Here is a 22,124-nt window from a genome sequence, read left to right as displayed (position 1 = left end):
CACTCAAGTGCTCTCCTGCCTGCAAATGCATGAGCTGAGGACAAGAGAAGTCCATATTCCAAGCTGGGTCCATGTTTCCAATCTCCGCTAGTGAATCTTGAATGTTGGAAACTGGTGACAGCCTTGTGTTTCTTAGCTATCTCATGGGTTATCTAGGGAGAGATTTTTTTTTTTAACCTGGGCTGGTTTCCCAAAGCCACAAAGAACACATCTAACCCGCCTTCCCTCACCACCCAAACAGTATGTTCTATTGGTTTAAGCAAAACATGAGTGTCACCACAAATATCTTCTAGATTGGCAGATCTATCATTACATAGAGAGCTTCTGAGAAACCTTCCTTGACCTCCCAAGCTGGAGTGGGTGGCTGTCTTCTCTGTGTCCAAAGATACCGGGCTCCATCTATCATGACACCTGTCAAACTGACCGCCTTTGCCTGTTTACCTGACATCCCCCTATACTAGGCTTTCAGATGTCAAAGGAAGGGACCGTCTTTGCCATCCTAGATCTGCAGTGCCTGGCACAGGGCCTGGGATACAGCAGAGAGCATGAAGCTCCCCTTTCACTTGTTAGGTTTGCAGGGCTGTTGGTGACACAGCGAGGCAATGGTGAATCCAAATGGAACATGGGCCTGGGTTTACATCTTGGTTTTGCTCTTTACTGGGCATGGAAGCTGGAGAAAACCACTTTAGTCTTTGTACATATTAGTTGTCTCTTCCGTAAAGTGCAGGAATAGAACCAATTTCACATGGTTGTCGGAAGGACCCAAGGAGATAATAATGTAGCCCAAAGCTCATGCATGATGGAGGCTCAATAAATATTTGGGAATATTATAATTACATTCATCCAATGCTTTCATCCACTGGGGCCTCATTAAGTGTGAAGCCTATCTGAATATCTTTGGAAATTCCCTTAAATATACATAGCGAATCGGCACAAATCATCCTATGGAAAATCCAATTAGCTAAGATGACGTTCCTCCTTTTCCTACAAGTTTTTGTTTGTTTGTTTGTTTCTGTCTAAGGAACCATCCATAAGCTGCCTTCAGTTTTCTACAAAGCATGTCGACAACTATTTGGTAACTTAATAAGTGTTTGATATCTGTGTGGAATAGGAATTCTAGATAAAAATACTAAAAAAAAACCTTTATTGAAAACACTACTTATATTAATAATAATAAAATTTTAAAAATATTAATAGTTTTACATCAGCAAGAAGAATGAGGTTGTTTGCAGTGTTTTGCCAACACATCTATATCTGGCTGCAAAATGGACAGACGGAGTTGTAGGTCAGGTTCCACATCTGGTTAGTTTCTTTATATATATATATATTCTTTGCGCTGAATTAGAAAATCCCAAATCACAATTATGGGTTGTCGGCAATGACCGCAAGTGTTTCCTGGATATTCTGGATACGCGGCTCAATTTTAGACCCACAAATGATGGGGCACTCTCCCGGGAGACTGCCTTGTTCAGTAGCTTAGAATTCCCTCAGACAACAGCTATGTCAAGAGCCAGAAGTTGATGTCTTAATGTGGAAGAAAATGGTCAATGTCTTTCCTTTCCCCAACTGGGTGATATGAAGCACTAGAAGCTATCTCTTCAGTTTGCTAGGTGCATGTGGATAGGATTTTAAACATAGACAACAGCACACCATGAGTTTCATCCTCTGACAAACGAGGAGCTTTATCTTCTATGCTTGACAAGTCAAATTCTTGGCAATAAGATGGTTTGCGCCATCATTCAACACTTAAAAATCCTTATATTATCTCCTGAATATTAAAATCTTAACAATTCACAGCTTTGAAATTATAGTTGCAAGACATTTAAGACGTGAATATATATCCCTGAGATATGTCACCTTAGCAAGCCTCTTAAAATGGTGCAAATAATCATTACCGACCTTACCAGTATCAACATTAAAAAAAAAAGTCATTTCTTATGCCAACAATTTGAATTAGTACCTCTCTTGTACCAGCTCATATACTTCAGACTGTGGGGTAGCGGAAGCTTGTGCGTACTATCTTTCCGCACAGCCAAGTTGAAAAGACGTAACAGGCTGGCCATCATCTGATGATACATGCAACATTCAATCTTTCCTTCAGTGCTAAGTCATGACCAGAAAGCAAGCTGCTTTCTGCTGTCTGTGGGGAGGGGTATTCAGGTGCAACGCTTTACTTGCACAACTGTGTTACCCTTGCTCTGCTCCTGGCCGGTCCCTTTATCCCAAAGCAGGTTTCCAGTTTACATTACACACCTCGAGATCATTGGTACCAAATTAAATCGCTCTTCCCCTCCAGCACTAGAGTCAATGATGAACTGAAAGAAAGAGTCATCTGGCACTTCTCTTTCACATACGTACTCCACCTATGATTCATGGTCTACATATCAGCGGTTTCATCCAACTGTGAAACATTCTCCTTGCTGCACCCCTCCCCCTACAGAAACAGTCGCTGCCATTCCACATTGTACAGAAATTATGTGACACCCAACAGCGCCCTTTAATGAAGGGATTTCGCCAATAGCTTGTTTGCCCTCTCTACGTGTGATGCTGTCATTAAATCGGCCCATAGTTTTAAAAGTCTCTTAGCAATAGTGTAACTTGCAACCATGTTAGCAATAAGGAACACAACTTTAGCAATAAGAAACTTAACTGTAAATGGTGTCTGGTCTGTTTTTCACCTCTAGAGACAAAACTATTCCGTTTCGTGCCAGAAAACATTTTTGTGCCAATTTTAGAGGAAAAAAACTGAAAGGTTTACTTTTTTAAAAAAAATTTTATAAAACAACGCAAAAGCCTTGATGGCTTCTTGCCCCTATTTCACAGTTGTGCACTATCTCGCCCTGTGGACGAGGGGATAAATGGACTGATGACCCAATAAAATCCATGGTGTAGACATGCAGCTTTATATTCTCTACTCACACTTCTCCTTTTTGGCTGCTCGTGCGGAGTCTACACTTTCTGGTTCATTTGCCTCCCTGCACTTACTTATGTTCACATTCAGTATTCACTCTGGAGGACTGTTTACTATTTATGGTTTCTACATTATAGTGAGTTAGAATATTTTGTTATTTTTATGAGCCTTTAACCCATTTTGTAAATTGTTAATATAACCTGATACGACAGAAATAACAAATAAGTATGCAGTTTTAACAAATTTCAATGGCAACCGGCAAAGAATGTGAAAGTGTCTCGACCTAGATGCACTGTGTCCTGTTAACTGAATGGAAAAGACAAATAGAATCTTTGCAGTACACATAAAACAGTTACGATTAAGAGCATGCTGGTCCTAAGTGCATAATGGCAGCTCTGTCAGAATCATATATTGTATCACATACTTGAAAAATATATGTGTTTGATAAAGAATCACTGCTTCTCTTTTGAGGCCAGCAAACTACTTGCAGACAAATTGGCAGACTGCTGGTGACTGCTGGTAACTCACAGCTCACACATTGAAGAGTATCCCATAAGCTCTTCTATTCAGCACCCCGACCATCTCTTGACCTCATCAGCATCACTCCCTCCCCCTTCTTTAATCACATCCACTTACTTCTGGATAATGCCATCACCACAGTAGCCACTTCCATGGATGTATATGGCGGCAGGTGATGGCTCACTTTCTTCACTTCCGGAAATGGTGATGACCCAGTACTGGTATGTGCTGCCGAGGCTGAGATCCCTGGAAAACGGAGATTATTAACAAAGGTGATTAGCTATACAGACACAATGCTGGGAGCAGACAAAATTGATCCCCTTGAGTACCTGCTATCAGTCTTGCTTGCTTTTGAAATCACACCCACATTAAGTTATCCAATAATTTTTATTGTCTCCTGTGGTTCAGGCACTCTCTTATGCATGACGGACCACACCAAAATGTACAGCAATAATAACTAGTATCAAATGACAGACAACCGTGAATATTACTAGGTACTTGTAGCTTTAATTTAACCTTTATAATAACCCTGGTGGATAAGAATCGGATGGTAGGTGGCCCATAATGAAGGTGTTTAGGAGAATGTCATTCAGGAAAACTAAATGGGATAAACAGAGAGCTGGGAAAGTACCATGCCAGGCTCGGTAGGCATTGTCTGATCTCCCCCCCTCATTGTAGGAACTGAACCAAAGCCTCATTACATGTGGGCAAGCCCCTTCCTTATGCTGTACGTTCGGCGACTGTCCTCCTCTCTACTTCTTGCTCTTCTCTGTCTCTCGCCCTCAACTAAAATAGTAACTATTGCAGCATCTATTAACTGCGAGTCAGGCTTGGGGCTACACACACTCCATGTATTTTTCTCATTTGAGAATCAAAACCACCCTACCTGTGAGCTAGTATTTTCATGTTTATTTTACAGATGATGAATCTGAGGCAGAGAGAGGTTAATCAACTTGCTCACAATCACAGGCTACTAAATAACATCCTGCATTCCGCCTCCCTAATCCCTAGTTTAGGCCGGTTTTAATAATCTCATCCCTTGCAAAGGGGCATCCTGTCTTGAAATTGCAATTCCAGGCACTGGTGGCTGCCAGATTCTCAATTTGCCTAGCCTGCATCTCCCCTCTGCTCTCAAGACCTCCCAGTGCAATGCCTGCTTCCACTTCCTCACACTCAACCTTACCACAGATTTCCTCCCTCCCCTTCTCAGCCCCTCTCAGCTGCCTGCTTAAATTCCTCCTGCCATCAAACCTGGCTACTGCCAATTATCCTCTGAGGCAGAGATATATTTATGTTGGTTCCACATGACCAAATCACAATACTCATTTCCTTTTCGACCATTTTCGAAGGGTGATGTTATTCCCCTTTTTATCTCCCTCTGCATTAATTATTTACTTTTTAATAATAAAAAGGTGCCATGGGAAAAAATATCCCACAAAATGATAATGAAGAGAATTCTTATTAGATTCCAGAGTTGAGGTGGGGGGGGGGATGGGATTTCATAAACAAAAAGATGATGTCAAAAAATCTCAAGTTCTCCTGCCCATCTGTTGTTTCAGCTGCTGTTAGGGCTGGGGCTGTTTGGATAAGGCCCATAAGGTAACAGGTGCAGAGGCAATGGGCAGACAACATCACCTGACTCTAAACACAATGGTGAGTATGACTTTATGAGCACTGAAGGACTCTAGTGAGGAATATAGCCTTCCTGAGAATGCTGGCCTTGTTACCCAAAAGAGGGATTGTTTCGGCAGTGCTGGAGTGGAAAACAATATTGGGGGTAGACCAGAAGTCCCTGGGGATTCCATCATTGTCTGTCAGTGAAAACTAGTTAGGTAAGATGCATACAAATCTCAAGATATTATACCTGTGAATGTATGAACAACTGTTGCCTTGTAAACTTCTGTATATAGTTTGTGGATACAGGCTCTGTTTCTTCTTTCTAAAAGAATTTATTAGATATTTCATCCACCTCCAAACTAACAAATGTATACTTTTTCTGGTCGTGCTTCTAAAACTGAAATACTGTGGTGGCAGGTAGAGTGGTTTTCCCGGGTGATAATATAGAGGCACAAGATAAAGAAGACACGCGTTCTATTGTATATTCATTTTCCTCTAAAATATGGAGGCTTGTTTTATATTAAACAAATATGGCTGTGTTATGAAATAAAATAAGAAATTGTCTTCAGGCTACATTGCAGGCCACCGGGGGCATATGGTCACTGTCTGAAGCAGATGGAGCACTTCTGTGGAATGCATGAGGGTGTGAAAAGTACTTCTCTACATTGTGTTTTTCATTTGTAGAGTGTGTCACAAATGATTTATGGCTGATAATATTTAAGGTGCTCTGCTAATATTTGTGAACGTTTCCCTCCTCCCTCCTACCCTGCCCTCCCTCCTCCTCTCTTCCTCCTCCTGCTTTTCAATAAACACAAGTCTGAGGCAAGCAAACATGTGTTTCTACCCCAGCTTCATCACTTACAAGCTGAGAAGTCACAGGCAGGTGTTTCACTGCTCTGAGCCTATTTCGAATTAGTCATCAATGTGACCTCACAGCAGTTTCCTACAGATTGAATGTGAGAACACATAGAAAGCACATATGTGCCCAGCCTGTGATAGCGAATAAATATTAACCCATTACTATTAAGGCTTAATTGTTAATATTCTCATTCACTGGAGTTACTCTATGCTGTCTTTAGTAGAAGGGAGAAAGTGACAGCTACATGTAACCTTGGTTAGGCAAACCCATGAGAGTGGGGACACCACCTATGGTGTATACCGCAGCTTAGTGGGAAGTCTCTTCCTTACCACATCATTTGGCTAGAAGACCCTCAGCACCTGCAGTTTGCTCTCACTCCATGTGGCTATTCCAACTTCTGAAAATTCTGGATCCCAGAAAGTTTGTCTTACCCTGGGGCAAAATCTGTCTCCCCATAACTTCCACCCACACCTCCTTCTTACCCACTAGCATCACACAGAACACATCTGATTTGCAGGGAGACCTTGATAATCCTCCTTCTTCCAACTGTGTGTGGATGGCTTATGTGTCATTACGCCATGGAAGCCTGACAGCAGCTCTTTGAAGCAGGGGTTTTGTCTCAGGTTTTCATCCAGGACAATAAAAGCCCAAGTCACTCCCTTGGTAAAGATGCAGAGAAAGGGGGAGCAGTACCACTGCTATTAAAAATATTATGTCTTTCCACTGAAGAATCCTTGTGACAAAATTACATTTTCTTCAAGTTGAAGTCAAAATTTATGCCAAATGACGGCTCTTTTCTCAAGAACCTCGGTAGAATAGAATTCTTTAGGAAGGTCAAGCTAGTGGACTCTGAAGGCTTTGCTGGAGGTTAGGACCTATTTCATGGTTGGTCTACAAGTGGGGCATAGATGTCAAGTTGTTCCTTTTAGCTGCTTCTAAGACCATCTGGAAAGTCATACACAATTGCTTGAATTCCTGCCTCTCCTGCACCTCTTACCTCCACTCAGACCCTAAACTCTGTCACTATTCCCCATCTCAAAACTCCCATGTCATTCCCTCTATATCCCTGCCTTGAAGGCTGAACCAGCCCCTCGTATCTGCCTTTTCCAGGCCTGCCAACACCATCAGAATATTCTGAGATCCAAAGCCACTCTCCAGCTCAAAATCTTCTCATTTAGAGCAGTGATGAGAGCACACTACCAAGCCCAGTCTCCCTATTTACTCTTTGTTGGGAACTAAAATGTTATCACTTCACCCGAAACATGATAAGTTGCATCACTTCTGATTTCCTTCATAGACCTCTGAGTGTCATTTATTTTTTTAAAGCTAATCTCCACTAGTATTTAAAGGTCAATTCCTCAAACTGCATCTCAGATTAATTTTATGTGTCCAGCTAATTAATTTAAATTGCTGTATCAAAATGGGATGAGATTGCTTGGCTACTTTTGAGGGATTGTTTTATGCATCTTTTATATGACTTTTTTTAAAAAAACATTTTTAACATTTAGCCATTGTTCTTTCACAAATGTCTCAAGTGATGATGAATCAGCTTTAGGTTTGCATTTCTGACAATTATAAACAAAAATAGTGGCATTTTTAACTGTGATGATTTTTCAGTATTCATCCTCAGAAATGTCACATTGATGGTAATGTGGATGAGATCTGGAGCCCAATCTTTTTTATGGTATTTTTTTTTAAAGATCTTAAGTGATCTCTACATCAAATGTGAGGCTTGAATCTACAACCTCAAGATCAAGAGACACATGTTCTATCAAATGAGCCAGCCAATGGCACCTGGAGCTCAATCTTTCAGGAAAATTTTGTTACAGATTATGAAATCATTTTCTTAAAAATATCAGTATGTACATAAATATCCATAAGGAGACTAAGTACCACCTGACCTGGCTCTTGGCAAAAATGCATATTTCTTAAAGTGTTGGTGTGTAGTTCATATTGTGATTGGTCCATTAAAAACCACATGAGGGATCCCTGGGTGGCGCAGCAGTTTAGCGCCTGCCTTTGGCCCAGGGTGCGATCCTGGAAACCCGGGATGGAATCCCACGTCGGGCTCCCAGTGCATGGAGCCTGCTTCTCCCTCTGCCTATGTCTCTGCCTCTCTCTCTCTCTCTCTGTGTGACTATCATAAATAAATAAAAGTTAAAAAAACGTTAATTAAAAAAAATAAAACCCACATGAAATCTATAGGTAAGTCACTTCACTGCTTTGGGTCTGTTTTTTTTGTTTTGTTTTGTTTTGTTTTGTTTGTTTTGTTTTGTTTTGTTTTGTTTTGTTTTGTTTTTTACCTTCTAATTAGGATATATGATTCTTGTCCCATACCAGAGTAAAGGTAAAATGGGAAATATAAAAGTGCATTAGCAGAAAAAGGGATAGAGAGCCTCATTGCAATATGGAAATATCCCATTTGCTGCTTCTAGGAAACAGTCTCTAAAGCCTCTTTTTGATTACTCCCTATTGACCCCCTATTGTTCCATATCATACCATTCACTGATCACCCTCTGTCTCTCCACATAGTGTGTGTAACTAATTGTGTCATGCTTCTTTGAAACTCCTTCTTCCGCAAATAATAATAGCAATTGTTATTTCCATTTGTTGCCTATTTATCATATGCCAGGCACTAGGCTTAGTACTTTCTATGAATCATCTCATTTAATCAAAACAACATTTCCCTGAATAATTATTATTATCTCCCCTTTCAGATGAAGAAAGCCATATTTGGCAAGGTTGCTCTACCCACTGCTTTGGGGGCAGGGACTTGAGCCAGGTCTATCTAACTTCATTGTAAGACAGCAGTTTCTGGAAATTATGAACGAGAAAACACTGCAGGACAGAAGTTAAAAGACCTAGTTTTGAACCAAGTTGAGTCCACATGCAAAGACCATTTGGAAAAGTTCTAAAAGTTAGGAGAAAGACAAACATTGCCTTCAACACTACCACTACCACAAGGCATTTCCTGTTCTGACCATACGTTTCTTCATCTGTGAAATGGAAATCTGGGAAGATGATCAGCTCTGGAGTGCAGACTCTCATTTCATGAGAAGTGTAGTGTTGCATCTTTTCTACCAGCGAGAAGCTGCCTCAGCAGTTAGAATCCGGCCCTGAGAATGGGTGTAGTTCAGGATTTACCACCCAGATTGTCTGAGCTGGAAGAAACGGTAGGGGGACCACCTAGGATGCCTCTGGCTCAGGAAGAGACCAATCTTCCAGTACTGCCGTGGGCTGAGGACCAGAGGGTAATACCCAGGCATTCTGTACACCACCTTCCAGCCAAGAACTGGAAGAGAAGGAAAACAGTAACTTTTTGAGTCTGACATGATGTGCCGAAGGACTTTATACACACCATTATTGTGATTTCATTTTTATTTATTTTTAAAGATTTTATTTACTTATTCATGAGAGACACAGAGAGAGGCAGAGACACGGGCAGAGACAGAAGTAGGCTCCCTGCCGGGAGCCCAATGAGGGACTCGATCTCAGGACCCTGGGGTCACTCCCTGGGCCAAAGGCAGATGCTCAACCGCTGAGCCACCCAGGTGCCCCCCATTATTATTATTTTAATTAGAAAATATTCCAGTTATATAGCATAGAGAACACTCTTAAAAATATCCTTGGAAGCCTCACTATCCAGATTTGTCAAATTACAACACTGCCATATTTTCTTCATCTCTTATTTTTGTTGTAAAAAGAAATAAAATATGTTGTTTTATATATTTATTTTCAACCCACCTGTGTGTTCTTCCCTCTTATCACGAATGTTTTTATACTTTTTATTCACAGGCACTGTTTTGCATATTCTAAATTTCATAAATGTTCTAATACTATATTTATCAGTATGCAGCTGGCATTTTTTTGCACAGCATTATTTTTGAGATCACACATATTGATACATGTAGATCTAGCTCATTATTTTCACTGACATAAGTATTTTATTGTAGGAGTATACCATACTTTATTTGACCATTCTTTTCTTGGTGGACACCTAGGTTGTTTCTATTATTATTATTATTATTACTTTTTAAATTTTTTTATTAGTTTCAGAGATGGAATTTAGTGGTTCATCGGTTACATACAACACCCAGTGCTCATTACATCAAGTGCTCTCCTTAATGCTCATCACCCAGTTATCCCTGCCCCCCACGTCATTTCCAGCAACTGTCAATTTCTTTCCTAGAGTTTGGCATCTCTTATGGTTTGCCTTCCTCTCAAATTTCATTTTATTTTATTTTTCCTACCCTACCCCTATGTTCATGTGTTTTGTTTCTGAAATTGCACATATGAGTGAAATCATAAGGTAAATTTGTCTTTCTCTCACTTATTTCACTTAGCATAATACTCTCCAGGTCTGTTCATGTCATTGCAAATGGCAAGATTTCATTTTCTTTGATGGCTGAGTGATATTCCCAAACCATAAGATATCTAAGAGGTAAAGAATCTGTACTCTGAAAGCTATAGAACATTTATGAATGAAATTGCGGAAGATACCAAGAAATGGAGAAACGTTCCATGCTCATGGATTGGAAGAACACATATTGTTAAAATATCTATGCTGCCCAAAGCAATCTACACATTTAATGCAATCTCTATCAAAATACCATCAGTATTTCTTTATAGAGCTCAAAGAAACAGTCCTAAAATGTGTATGGAATGAGAAAGGCGCCAAATAGTCAAAGCAATGTTGAAAAACAAAACCAAAGCTGGTGGCATCACAATTCCAGACTTGAGGCTGTATTACAAAGTGGTAATAATCATCAAGGCAGTGTGGTACTGGCACAAAAACAGACACGTAGGTCAATGGGACAGAATAGACAACCCAGAAATAGGACCCTTAGATCTCTGGTCAACCTAATCTTCAACAAAGCAAGAAAGACTATCCAATGGAAAAAAGGCATTCTCTTCAGCAACTGGTGCTGGAAAAATGCACAGCCACATGCAGAAGAATGAAACTAGACCATTCTCTTACACCATACACAAAAATAAACTCAAAATGGATGACAGACCTAAATGTGTGACAGTAATGCATCAAAATCCTAGAGGAGAATGTAGGCAGCAACCTCTTTGACCTCAGCCACAGCAACTTCTTACTAGACACGTCTCCAAAGGCCAGAGAAACAAAAACAAAAATGAACTATTGGGACTTTATCAGAATAAAAAGCTTCTGCACCGCAAAGAAACAGTCAACAAAACTAAAAGGCAACCAACCAAATGAGAGAAGACGTTTGCAAATGTCTTATCAGATAAACAGCTAGTATCCAAGATCTATAAAGACCTTATTAAACTTAACACCCCCAAAAACAAAAACATGGGCAGAAGATGTGAACAGACATTTATGCAAAGAAGACATACAAATATTGTTAATCCTTTTTGTTTATTTCAAGTAATGCTACTTTTAAACATTGTGTTCACTTTCCTTTGCAGAGAGCAAGAGTTTTCTGAAAGAAATATATCTAACGTGGTATCCCTCAATTGAAGGTAATTGCATCTTCAACTGTATAAATATTGCCAAATTATTCTCCCAAGTGGTTGTACCAATTAACATCCCTATCAACAGACTTTCCAATGCTCCAGGTCCTGGTCAGCACTTGATTCTAACATTTAATTTTTTTGCCAATTCAATGGATCCTAAATGACATTTAATTACTGCTTCGTTTTGCCTTTCCCTGACTAACAGACCTGAGTATCATCTTATGTGTTTGTTGACCATGTAGATTTCTATGTTACCTGCTTGTTTATCACCTTTGCCTTTTTAAAATTGTTTTTTTTTCTCTTTTCTTATTGCTATGTAAGTATATTTACACAAACTGGATACTAATTCTTTGCAATTAAAGTAACTGAAAATACTATTTCCAAATCTGTAACTCTTCTTTCACTCATTCTGTTTATGCTGCTTTGTTGAATAATTTTTAAATCATGTCCTTCATTATTTGTGTTTTTAATGCCTTGTTGAATACATGTTTCTTTCCTCAAAAGTCACAAAATAGTCACCTCTATCTCCTTTGAATAGTTTTAAGGTTTTTATTTTCACATGTATGGCTTTAATCGTCATGTAGTTTTTAAAGTGATATGTGGTAATGATTGTTTACCTTTCCAACATGGATGAGCCATTTGTCCAGAATTTTTTATATATTAATTAATCTTTTCACTACTGAACTGTAATACTACCTTTGCCATATATCATTCCATACTTAGAAAAGTTTGCTTCTGGGTTATTTCATTTCATTGGTCTCTTTTTTTCTAACGTCTTATCAATAGCACTTTGTCTTAATTTCCATAGTTTTATAAAAGTCTTGATTTATGCTACGAGTCCATTCTATACTTCATTTTTTTCTTTCAAAAAACTCCTTTGCTCTTCCATATGAATTTAAAGTTTCATTTTTAAAAATGCCTGTTGGGATTTTGATTCCAATTTCATTGAATTTATAGATGTATTTGAGGAGGAAAGACATCTTTATGATATGGCATCCTCCCATTTATACACACAGTTTATCTTTTTATTTATTTAGGTCTCCTTTTATGGTTTCAGTAAAGTTTCAAAGCTTTCTTTGTAAAAATTGGAATGATATTTTATTAGGAATATATTCCTAACTTTAAGCATTTATAGATGTCAGAGCTATAATAAATGGTGGCTTTCATCTATCTACTCACACATACATATATATACACATGTACACACATATGTATAATTCCATTCTCATATTTGGGGGCTGATAAAAATAATTGAGTTTTATAAATTTATATTATATTTAGATGTCCTCATAGATTGTTTTGTTGGTTCTAATAATTTGTCGATTCTTATTAATTTTTCTATGTATTCTCTTATAGGTGAAGATAGTAATAGCTTGTTTCTTCCTTTACAATGCCCAGAATTTGTGTTTATAATTCTTGTCTGCCTGTGCCAGGTGGGACCAATAGTGTTACTGGGCATTCTTGGTTTGACCCTGGAGTTGGAAGGAATAGCTCTCATATTTTATCATTAAACATAATGCCTACGGTGTTTCACTGTGTTCCTTTCTACTCCCAGATCACTTTATTTTGTTTGCTTTGTTTTTTGATCATGAAGGGGCCTGATTGTAACAAGAGACTTAAGTTTGGCATCTAGCAAGACAACCTTGTTTTTTAAAAAACCATTTAATATGCTGACATTGTGAATTACTGGAATCCAGAACCCATCTAACATTAGAGTCTCTTCTCATTCTGGGATGACCCAGCCTAGGTACAATGTGCGTGTTTGTGTGAGTGTGGGGCTTTTACTACTCTGCTGAATTCTGTATAATACCTTACACAAGACTTCTGCTTCTTGCTTATATATTTAATTTACCAAAGAAGTTTTATCTTTTTCATTTAATTGGTCTATTTATTTATGTATTCAATTATGTATGTGCGCCTGGCATCATAGAAAGAATGTTCTATGTGATATTGATTCTTTTGATATTTATTGTTTTCTGGCCTATGACATGCTAAACTAAAGAGGTGTGTCCTACACATCCCCAAAAGTAATACGTATATAATTTAACTCAATAGCAAGATTCTATACACTTGCATCAGATGAAATTTCTTTGCGTGTTGTTCAAAATCTTCTAGATCATTATTTTAGTTTGCTTGATCAATTAATTATTGAGAAAGGTGTGTTAAAATATCATAATATCATTATGGATTTATCACTGTTTTAGGGAAGAGGCATTTTTCATTTATACATTTTCAAGTCATGTTCTTTGGTATATTTAGGCTCAAAATTATCATAAAATTTCCTTTTATAATTTATATGGTGACCTCTTTATCTTAGTGATATTTTTTGCCTTGATTTTTCCTTTGTCTGGTGAGTATTAATTTGCTTTGCTTAGTATTTGCCTGGTAAATATTTTCCACTCCATTACCTTTTACCTTTCAGTGAACTTATCCTTAGTTAAGTTCAACCTGAGAACCTTCATAGGGTAACTTCAACCCAATTAGTAGAATGCCTACTGTATTCGATTTATTTCTTACATCTTTGTGCTTTGCAGTTATCATTCCTTTTTTTAGCATATTTATTTTCCTCCTTTCTAGCTTTCATTTGGATTTGTTGGATTTCCTGATTCCTGCTCTCTTCTCAGTTCACCTAATCTTTGGAGACTGTATTTTCTAATTTTATTTATTTTTCTTGTTTACCCTAACAAAAATACTAATCAATAGGCACACTTGTTACCATGATCAATAAAAACCTTGGTGTTGGTTGCTGACCTTTCTCTCAATGTCTCATTTACTTTTTTGCATCTTTTCAATTTTTACATGTTAACTCATGTTTGTTAGGTTTTAATCTGTGGGAATCACGTGGTCCCTGGGCAAAATCTATATCCCCCTCCAGAGTGATTTCATGTTCACTGCTAGGTACTTCTGGAACATCATTAGCTTTGAACCTTTTCTCTTTTTTTCTCTCTCTCTCTTTCTCTTGCCCTCTCTCTCTTTTGTTGTCAGTACTTGCCCAACTCAGGCATTTCTAGACCATATTGCACAGTATAAACTCAAAGCTCAGTTTTCGTGAGGCTTAGAACAGACACATGGATAGTTCTGCACATTTTCACTAACCATGTAGACTTCCAGAGATCCCCACTTTACTCCAAAAACCTTAGTTACCATTCCTCACCTCGAAAAGTTACAGGGCCAGATGTCTTCTGCTCGGATGAGCAAGAATATACACTCTACTCAGTTGCCAAAATCTGATGGTTCTCCCTTGTCCCAACTACCACAGTTAAACGTTAGCTTTAGGGCTTACCTGTCTAGTTCTGTTTCATTTCATCTCTTGCCCCTGGTGACATATTTTTCTGCTGCTCTGATCTAGGATATTTGGAATCTAGGATATCTGGACAAATGTTTTATACTGGAAATATCTTTAGATTAGCTACTTCACTTTACATATGCCTTCTGCATGATTTGTAATAAAACTTGAAAGGTAGAGATCATTTGCTTTGATCTGTTATGGTCCAGAATAATGCAGCGATCTGCCCAAGGTCATGGAGGTAACGATTATAAAGCACAATTTAAACCATGCTGCTTGACTCTGAAACCCTTGACTTTTCCATGACATTGAGCTGACTCCTTGGATAAGCACACACTAGTATGCAAGATGTTAGTACCAATTAATACCCAGTCCAATTACAGAAGGCTAAAACTACCTGAAGATAAGGCAAGCTCTTCCATATGGTCCTAAGGTCTTTTACGAAGCTGCAACTCAGACTGAATTATATTTTGTTTCTTCTGTAGAGTTGTAGAGGAAAGTTGCTTCAGTTCTAACGTATTTTTAGGGTGAGAGCTGACCTTTTCTTCTTAATTGAGAAGTGACAGCATATTATCATAATTGCTTTATTTTTTCCTAACCATAAAGATCACTCATGTTTATTTTAACAAATTAGAGTTCTAGAAGAAAGAATTAAAAATCACATCCAGCCATATCAAATTCCATTACCCTGAGGTAGCTACCATGAACTTTCTGGTCAGCATCCTTCCCATATCTCTGTATGTATAAATGCACACACATACTATGTCCTATGAATAAAAGATCACAAATCTGTTTGTATCACTTCATCTTTACTGCTCATGAGAAAGGGGTATAGGAGTAGTACATCCAGCTAGTTAGCTATCATAAAGCTAGCCACTTTTGATGGCATTGACCACTTTTTCAAATTCTGGATAAATATGTTTATATCATTTCATTTGTTCATCTATTTATTTGTGCAGATAGCACTCATTGAGTTCTCTCAGCTTCTCCTAGGTCTGGAATTCAAAGATAAACAAACTACGGTCTTGCCTTTAGGATGCTCATAAGCTACTGGGGGAAAAGAAAGACATTAAAACAGATGGCTTTAACATAGCCTCAAAAGTATAAGGGCTGTGGGAGCACAGAGGAGTGATATTTGACCCAGGCTGTGGAAAAGAGAGTCTGAAAAAACTTCCCAATGGAGGCTTACTTGCTTGACTAGAAAAGGGAAGGAGAAACCACATCAGGGAAAGGAGGAGAACATAATCATATTTGTTTCATGGAAGACCATTTTGGTAGCAGTAGAGATAACTAGTTTAAGAGGAAAGGTAGAAAGGGAGTATGTGGTGGTAGGGAGACCAAATACTCCCCATGGGATGAACGATGCAGGAATGGATCAAGTACCTGCCAAGTTTGGGCCCCATGCTATATGCCATATTCTGTTTTGTTTAAAGAGAACTAAAACTTACAACAAAATACCTTCTTCTCCAAATGCCTCTGGAGTGGTGCATAGTGTTCTCCAAAGAGAAGACATTAACATTCATACAGTAAGATTACGTACACTCAGCTTTGTCCCACATAACAATATACTCCTTAATTCCAATGCTGTCTGGGGATCACCCTGAATTCTTCTTCTTCTTTTTTTTAATTACCTTGAATTCTTCAGAGAACACTTGACTTTTGTTCTAGGCTGAGAGACACTTTGGTTTTACTTTTTACTGGACAAGGGTGGTTGTTATGGATTTGGGATGGAGAGCATCACATACTGTTGAGAACCAAACAGCTTGAAAGACAGAGTCTCACATCACTGTGGATAGCCCCTGGACTACATATCAGAAAAAAAAAAAAAAAGACTATAGGTCTTGCATTAACTTTCGTTGTGATTTTGGATGAATCAGTTCTCTTCTCTGGACCTTGCTTTCTTCGGCTAGCCACAAAGAAAGAAAGGGAAAGATAGAGAGAAAGAGAGAAAGGAAGAGAGGGAGGGAGGGAGGGAAGGAGAGGAAAAAGGGGGAAAAAAAGCATGTATGGAGTTTCTGATAGGATTAATCCCAAAGACGGAGATAGCATCATTAGTCTCAAAGAGTTAAAAGCACAAAAGGAAGGATAAATCAAGCACAGGATGGTTATAATCTAAGGTAGAGTCTGCAGAGCACCAACACTGAGAGTGACCAAGTAGTGGCTGGGAGGATACAAAAGGCTTGGGGAGATTTCAGGCTTTTGTCTTATTATTGCAAGACAATATCCATCACTTATTCCCCTGGTGACCACTGTGAGCTCTGACCCATGGTCTGGATGAAATGAATGGTAGAGTGCTGGCAGGGGTCTAAAGTCCACTGGGCACTAGGATCCTTCCCAGTGGAACCAGGCTCTGCCCCTCTCACCCAGGTATCACAAAATTCATTATTTTTATGGTTGCGATGCTGCCCCCACTCTGTCCATAGCTCAGAAAGGAGCAAATGCATACATGCAACCGATTAATTCCAGCAGCCTTTGATATAATTGTCTAAAGATCTGCCCTGGTACCAATTTAAAACACAGTAGCAAATTTAATAAAACTAACAGTTTTCAGCCAAGGCCTTTGTTATTTTGTTTTAATCATCTTTTACCACCAATTGAAATGATTTTCTACTTTCTTGGTGCAATGAAATAAAATACAAGGGAAGAATGGAGGGACAATGTGGAAATTATAAAAGATCCAGAGCTCCGAGTCCTGGGAGAAGGTAACAGCAGTGCTGAGACTTAGCTGGTTGTTTGTGTCAGGCGTAGATTGGAAGGGAAGACATTTGCCAGTTTGGGGAAAACACCACACCTGGATAGCATTAAAGCAAGGGGAGAGGAAAGATCTACAAGGGACTCTTGTTTTTCCTGAATGCAACCAAAGGCGATGTGTGACAGCTTCCCCAAACACCCCTGCTGGTGATGGACAGGTCTCTTGATTACAGAGCTGGGGTTTGTGACAAGCTGATGGGTCGCTAAGGCCTCTGGGAGCCAAAACACCAGCTACAGTTGGAGGTAAACAAGGCATGCGGCACAGTGTGAAAATCGAGGCCAAGCAGGGGCCAGTGAGCCGAGAGCAGGGACCCAGTGACAGCTGGTGATTGAGGGGCACTAACTTGAACACAGTTGTCGAGGACCAGGGGCCAGTGGGGAAAGCAATCTCCTTTCTCCTCCCTGTGGCCTCTCTGGGTGGCCAGCAATTTTATTACTGGCAGAGGGCAAGCCCAACAGCATTTTTGAATTTGGCACCACATCTAAAACCATTTGGGGGCTGGGCTTCTCTTTCTTCTCTCCTCTCCCCCCTACCCCTGACGCCCCCCCACCCCCCGCCTCATGAATGCTTTGGGTTCGGTGAAAGCCGGCGTGCAGTTAGCAAACTACATTTCCCCTCAAATTTTGAAACCCATGTGCACTTGGGGAAAATGTAATCCTTATGTTTCTGATTCATTTACACTTAACTCATCAAAACGCTATTTTGTAAGAGCTATTTGATGTCCACGCAGCCTCCTAAGCCCTTTTGTAAGCCTTGCTTCTTAGAAGCAGGAAGTCACGTTTCTGACGAGAGGGAGAACTTGAACCTAAAAGGTTGAGTTTGTTTTGAAATGAGGGCTCTCGGAGCGTCACGTGAACCCTGAGCTTGGCCAAATGTGTTCTCTCATTTCCTATACCACCCCCCTCACCAGCACCAGCTGCCACGAGGGTACTGATGTCAGCTTTCTGTGATTTCACCCCGAGCATCATCGCAGACCTCTCCGGGAGCCCAGGCAGCCCGACTCGGATTTGCGTCCCAAGGTCTGGCCAAACTCCAGGGCTCTGTTCTGTGGGGGAAGGAGCACCTAGACTGGGAGTCAGGAGCCCAGGGGTCAGCTCCCTGTATCCCCATCAAATGGCGGTGTGACTCTGGGGAAGCGTCCTGACCCCTCTGGGCTCAGTCAGTGCCTGGACACTCCCGCCAGGCCCCGGAGGCCCAGAGGCCCGGAGTCTAATTCCTGGTGGGAGCCGGGTTGGGCGCTCCAGAACGCTCTCTGCTTCAAAACCCCGGAGTCCGGGTTTGCGCCCAAGGAGCTGAGCCCAAGAAGGGAACATAAAAATGTAGAAACAGAGCCGATGGCTTCGGGTATCGCTGATTCCAAGCTTCTAGTGGGGTGGACATGAGAGCCCAGGGAAGGGGAATGAATCGCCCCAAGTCATACAGAAAATTAAAGGCAGAGTTCAGCTTTCCTGGTGTTTTTGCCTAAATGTCCTTGGATGGAAGTTTCCAAACTCTTTCAGTTCATAGTATCTCGAAGCTGGGGTGAAAAAACCCCTACTTCCCATCTGACAACAAGAATGTGCACGGCGGCGCTACAGCATGGGGGGGGCTGGCACTGCTTCGCATGAGGCACAGTGAGGTGGTGTCTGGCTTGTGTTAAGGCCCATGAGTGAATGATTAATCCCGGGCAGAAAACAAAGCCCGTGCCTTGTAACGTTATAGGTATTAGTGCCACGGAAGATTAACCCCGCGACCCCCGGGGACCTTGGCGGAACCGTGGACTGGACTTCTGAGAGTCAGTGGAGGATGCAAACAGGTGGTCTCACAGGTCCCGTCTGCCCACCACACTGCACGCACATGCACACACACTCCTGGAGCACGCACGCTCACACACATGCACACACACTCCTGGAGCACGCACGCTCACGCACATGCACACACACTCCTGGAGCACGCACGCTCACGCACGTGCACACACACTCCTGGAGCACGCACGCTCACGCACATGCACGCACACTCCCGGAGCATGCACGCTCACGCACATGCACGCACACTCCCGGAGCATGCACACTCACGCACGTGCACACACACTCCCGGAGCACGCATGCTCACACATGCACACACACTCCTGGAGCACGCATGCTCACACATGCACACACACTCCTGGAGCACGCATGCTCACACATGCACACACACTCCTGGAGCACGTATGCTCACACATGCACACACACTCCTGGAGCACACGTGCTCACGCACATGCACACGGGCACCCACAGGCCTGCACACGCACATGGGCACGTGCACGAGCTCACCTCCGTTGCTCCCGACTCTCTACACAGGGAAGAGATTTTACGGTTCCAAGTGGCCCCTAGCTGCTTGCCTGCCACCGATTCACAGCTGGCAAATGGGAGGTACTTGGAGCCTCGTCCTCCTCTCGTCCCAACCCAAATATTCAACTCCGTCCACATCCTGCCTCCAGTTGATCCAGTTCCCACTCACCTGCCTCCTCCCCCTGGGTGTCCAGGTATGCCCAGCCCCTAGCATTACTCAGCACACCCAAGTCTCTGCGCCCCTCCCTCGACTGTCTCCTGCTTCAGCTCTGATAACAGTGCCCCACTTCTCTGACCATTTCCGATCTGTGCCTCCATCCCCTACATTCACCCTGAGAGCCGCACATCACCAAAGAATTGTCCCACAACCAGGTCTGATCAAGGCCCTCTTGCCTAACACTCTGTGGCTCCCACTGCCCTCAGGATGAAGCCCAGACCTCTTAGCAGGGCAGTCTAGAACCATCATTACTGGCTTCTCTCGACCCTTCTTCCTTCAATTCCACACTCTCTCATCATCTCCAACTTGCCAAGAGCAAGGAGTCTCAACTCCTATCCCTGGCTACATATCCTCGCCTTGGCTTAGGCTCTACCCTTCACCCAGACGTTCTTACCGAGCCTTTAAGCTGAGTGGGGAGCCCCTGCCCATCGGCTTCTTTTACCACCTTTTAATACCTTTCTCACAACTTTGTTACCACCTGTTCATATGTTCACTTCTTATACGAATTCGATGAAATTTCTAGAGGGCTGGGACTCTTTTGTTGACTGGTTTATTTCTGCTGCCTACACAAGGCCTGTTATAAAGACGGTGCTAAATAAATATTTGTTGAATGAATGGAAGGCCGCCTTACATCATCTGGCCCCTTTATGGGTAAGGAACCTGAGGCCCCAAGAGGAGACAGGATCATGTTATAAGATTCTCTTTTGTCCTCATTCTTTGGTAACTAATCCATCTTAGAAGTTAAAAGACAGGCCTCCATCACACCAGATATGGTCTGTGTATTATCATAAATGTCTGACTTTATTGATCGGTCACAGAGTTTATTCATGTATGCATGTATTTATTTACCCACATTTATTGTCCATCTACTTGATGTCTGGTCTTGAACCCAAAGCTGAGGATAACGTGGCAAGTACTACTTAGTTCCCACCTCTGGGGTCTCCCTCTCAACTCAAAATGCCACCGAGCAGGAAAAACATACTGATATATACTGAAATTGTTCCAAAAGGAGAGCTTGGTAGGCCCTAAAACAGAGACAGGATGTCAGTGTGGAGTTCTGAGAGCCCCAGTGTGTTGAGAAGGCTTTCAATAGGGATGGCTGGTCTCGCTCACAATCCAGACCTGTTGCTAATGTGATGTGTGACCTGCTTGCTCCACCCTCACGGAATTAGATGCCTTTAGTGCGGAAGAGAGCTCAAGGAGGGTCTGAACAGAATGTCAGAGCTGAAGATGTCCTTTGGAGTCACCTACCTATGCCTTCATTTTACAGACGGGAGGCTGGGGTCCACAGATGGGGGTCACAGACCATGATCACAGCAAAATTTTAGGAGCTCAGTCCTGGAATCCAGGTCTCCTGAATCCAGGTCCAGTGCTTCAGCAGAGTTTTTTTTTTTTTTTCCTTTTCTTTTCTTTTTTCTTTAACTCAGTGACAGAGATTAAAGTGCAATTTGTCTTTCCTTTCTTCGAATCCGACACTGAATCTTAGCAACTCTGGTTAAAGTTTCAAGGGAAACTGCTTCATGTGTGTGTCTGTGCATGTCTGTGTTTTTGCCTTTCACACTTACTCTCCAGACTGGCCCTGGCCAAGAACAAGCCTAATGAAAACCAAACAATAGAAAGAATCATGAACGTTTAAATCTTTATGATTCCCCAGATTGCGACGTGTTCTTGCAAGCCCATTATCTCACTGGTTTTTTACAGGACACCCGCTGTCAGACTGCATGGACAGGAAACAAAACCCACTTTTTCCAGGGGAAGGAGCTGAGGCTCAAACCACTGAAAGGACCTGGCCAGGGTCACACAGCAAGACAGCCATGTGCTGGCCTGGGAATCAGGTCTCTTAATTTTCAAATTCAGCCTCTCTAAAGTAATGTCTGAGGTTCCTGTTAGAACAGACACAACATAAACCCACTAAGACCTGCCCTAAGGATTCTCATCATCTTTGAGCACAGACTGAATGGATTTTGTCCACTCTTCTTGCCAATGTCCAGTATGAGATAAATTCCTCCATTCTTTCCACATCTGTAATTACTCTGATGGCTGTTATTTTACTTCTCTTTCCTACCCATTTATTTTTTTTCTTAAAAATCAGGAACTGGAGCAGCACAACTAAGATCAGTCCACCCTCCCTACCCTCAAGGCAGAGAAAGAACAAAGAAGTAGGTGATATCAA

The 22,124-nt window shown here is 41.2% G+C and overlaps 1 protein-coding gene across 1 annotated transcript in view; it reads right to left on the bottom strand.

Annotated features, from left to right (window-relative positions):
• PAPPA (pappalysin 1) overlaps positions 1–22,124 on the bottom strand; it is a 237,167-nt gene that overhangs the window by 126,580 nt on the left and 88,463 nt on the right. The window contains exon 8 of the mRNA XM_077913087.1: positions 3,548–3,676. Within this exon, the coding sequence (XP_077769213.1) occupies positions 3,548–3,676 (129 nt within the window). The remainder of the gene's footprint in view (positions 1–3,547; positions 3,677–22,124) is intronic.

This window comes from Canis aureus, chromosome 10 (genome assembly GCF_053574225.1).
Source record: "Canis aureus isolate CA01 chromosome 10, VMU_Caureus_v.1.0, whole genome shotgun sequence".
Classification (NCBI taxonomy): Eukaryota; Metazoa; Chordata; class Mammalia; order Carnivora; family Canidae; genus Canis; species Canis aureus.
This window is presented reverse-complemented; position numbering and strand designations above follow the sequence as displayed.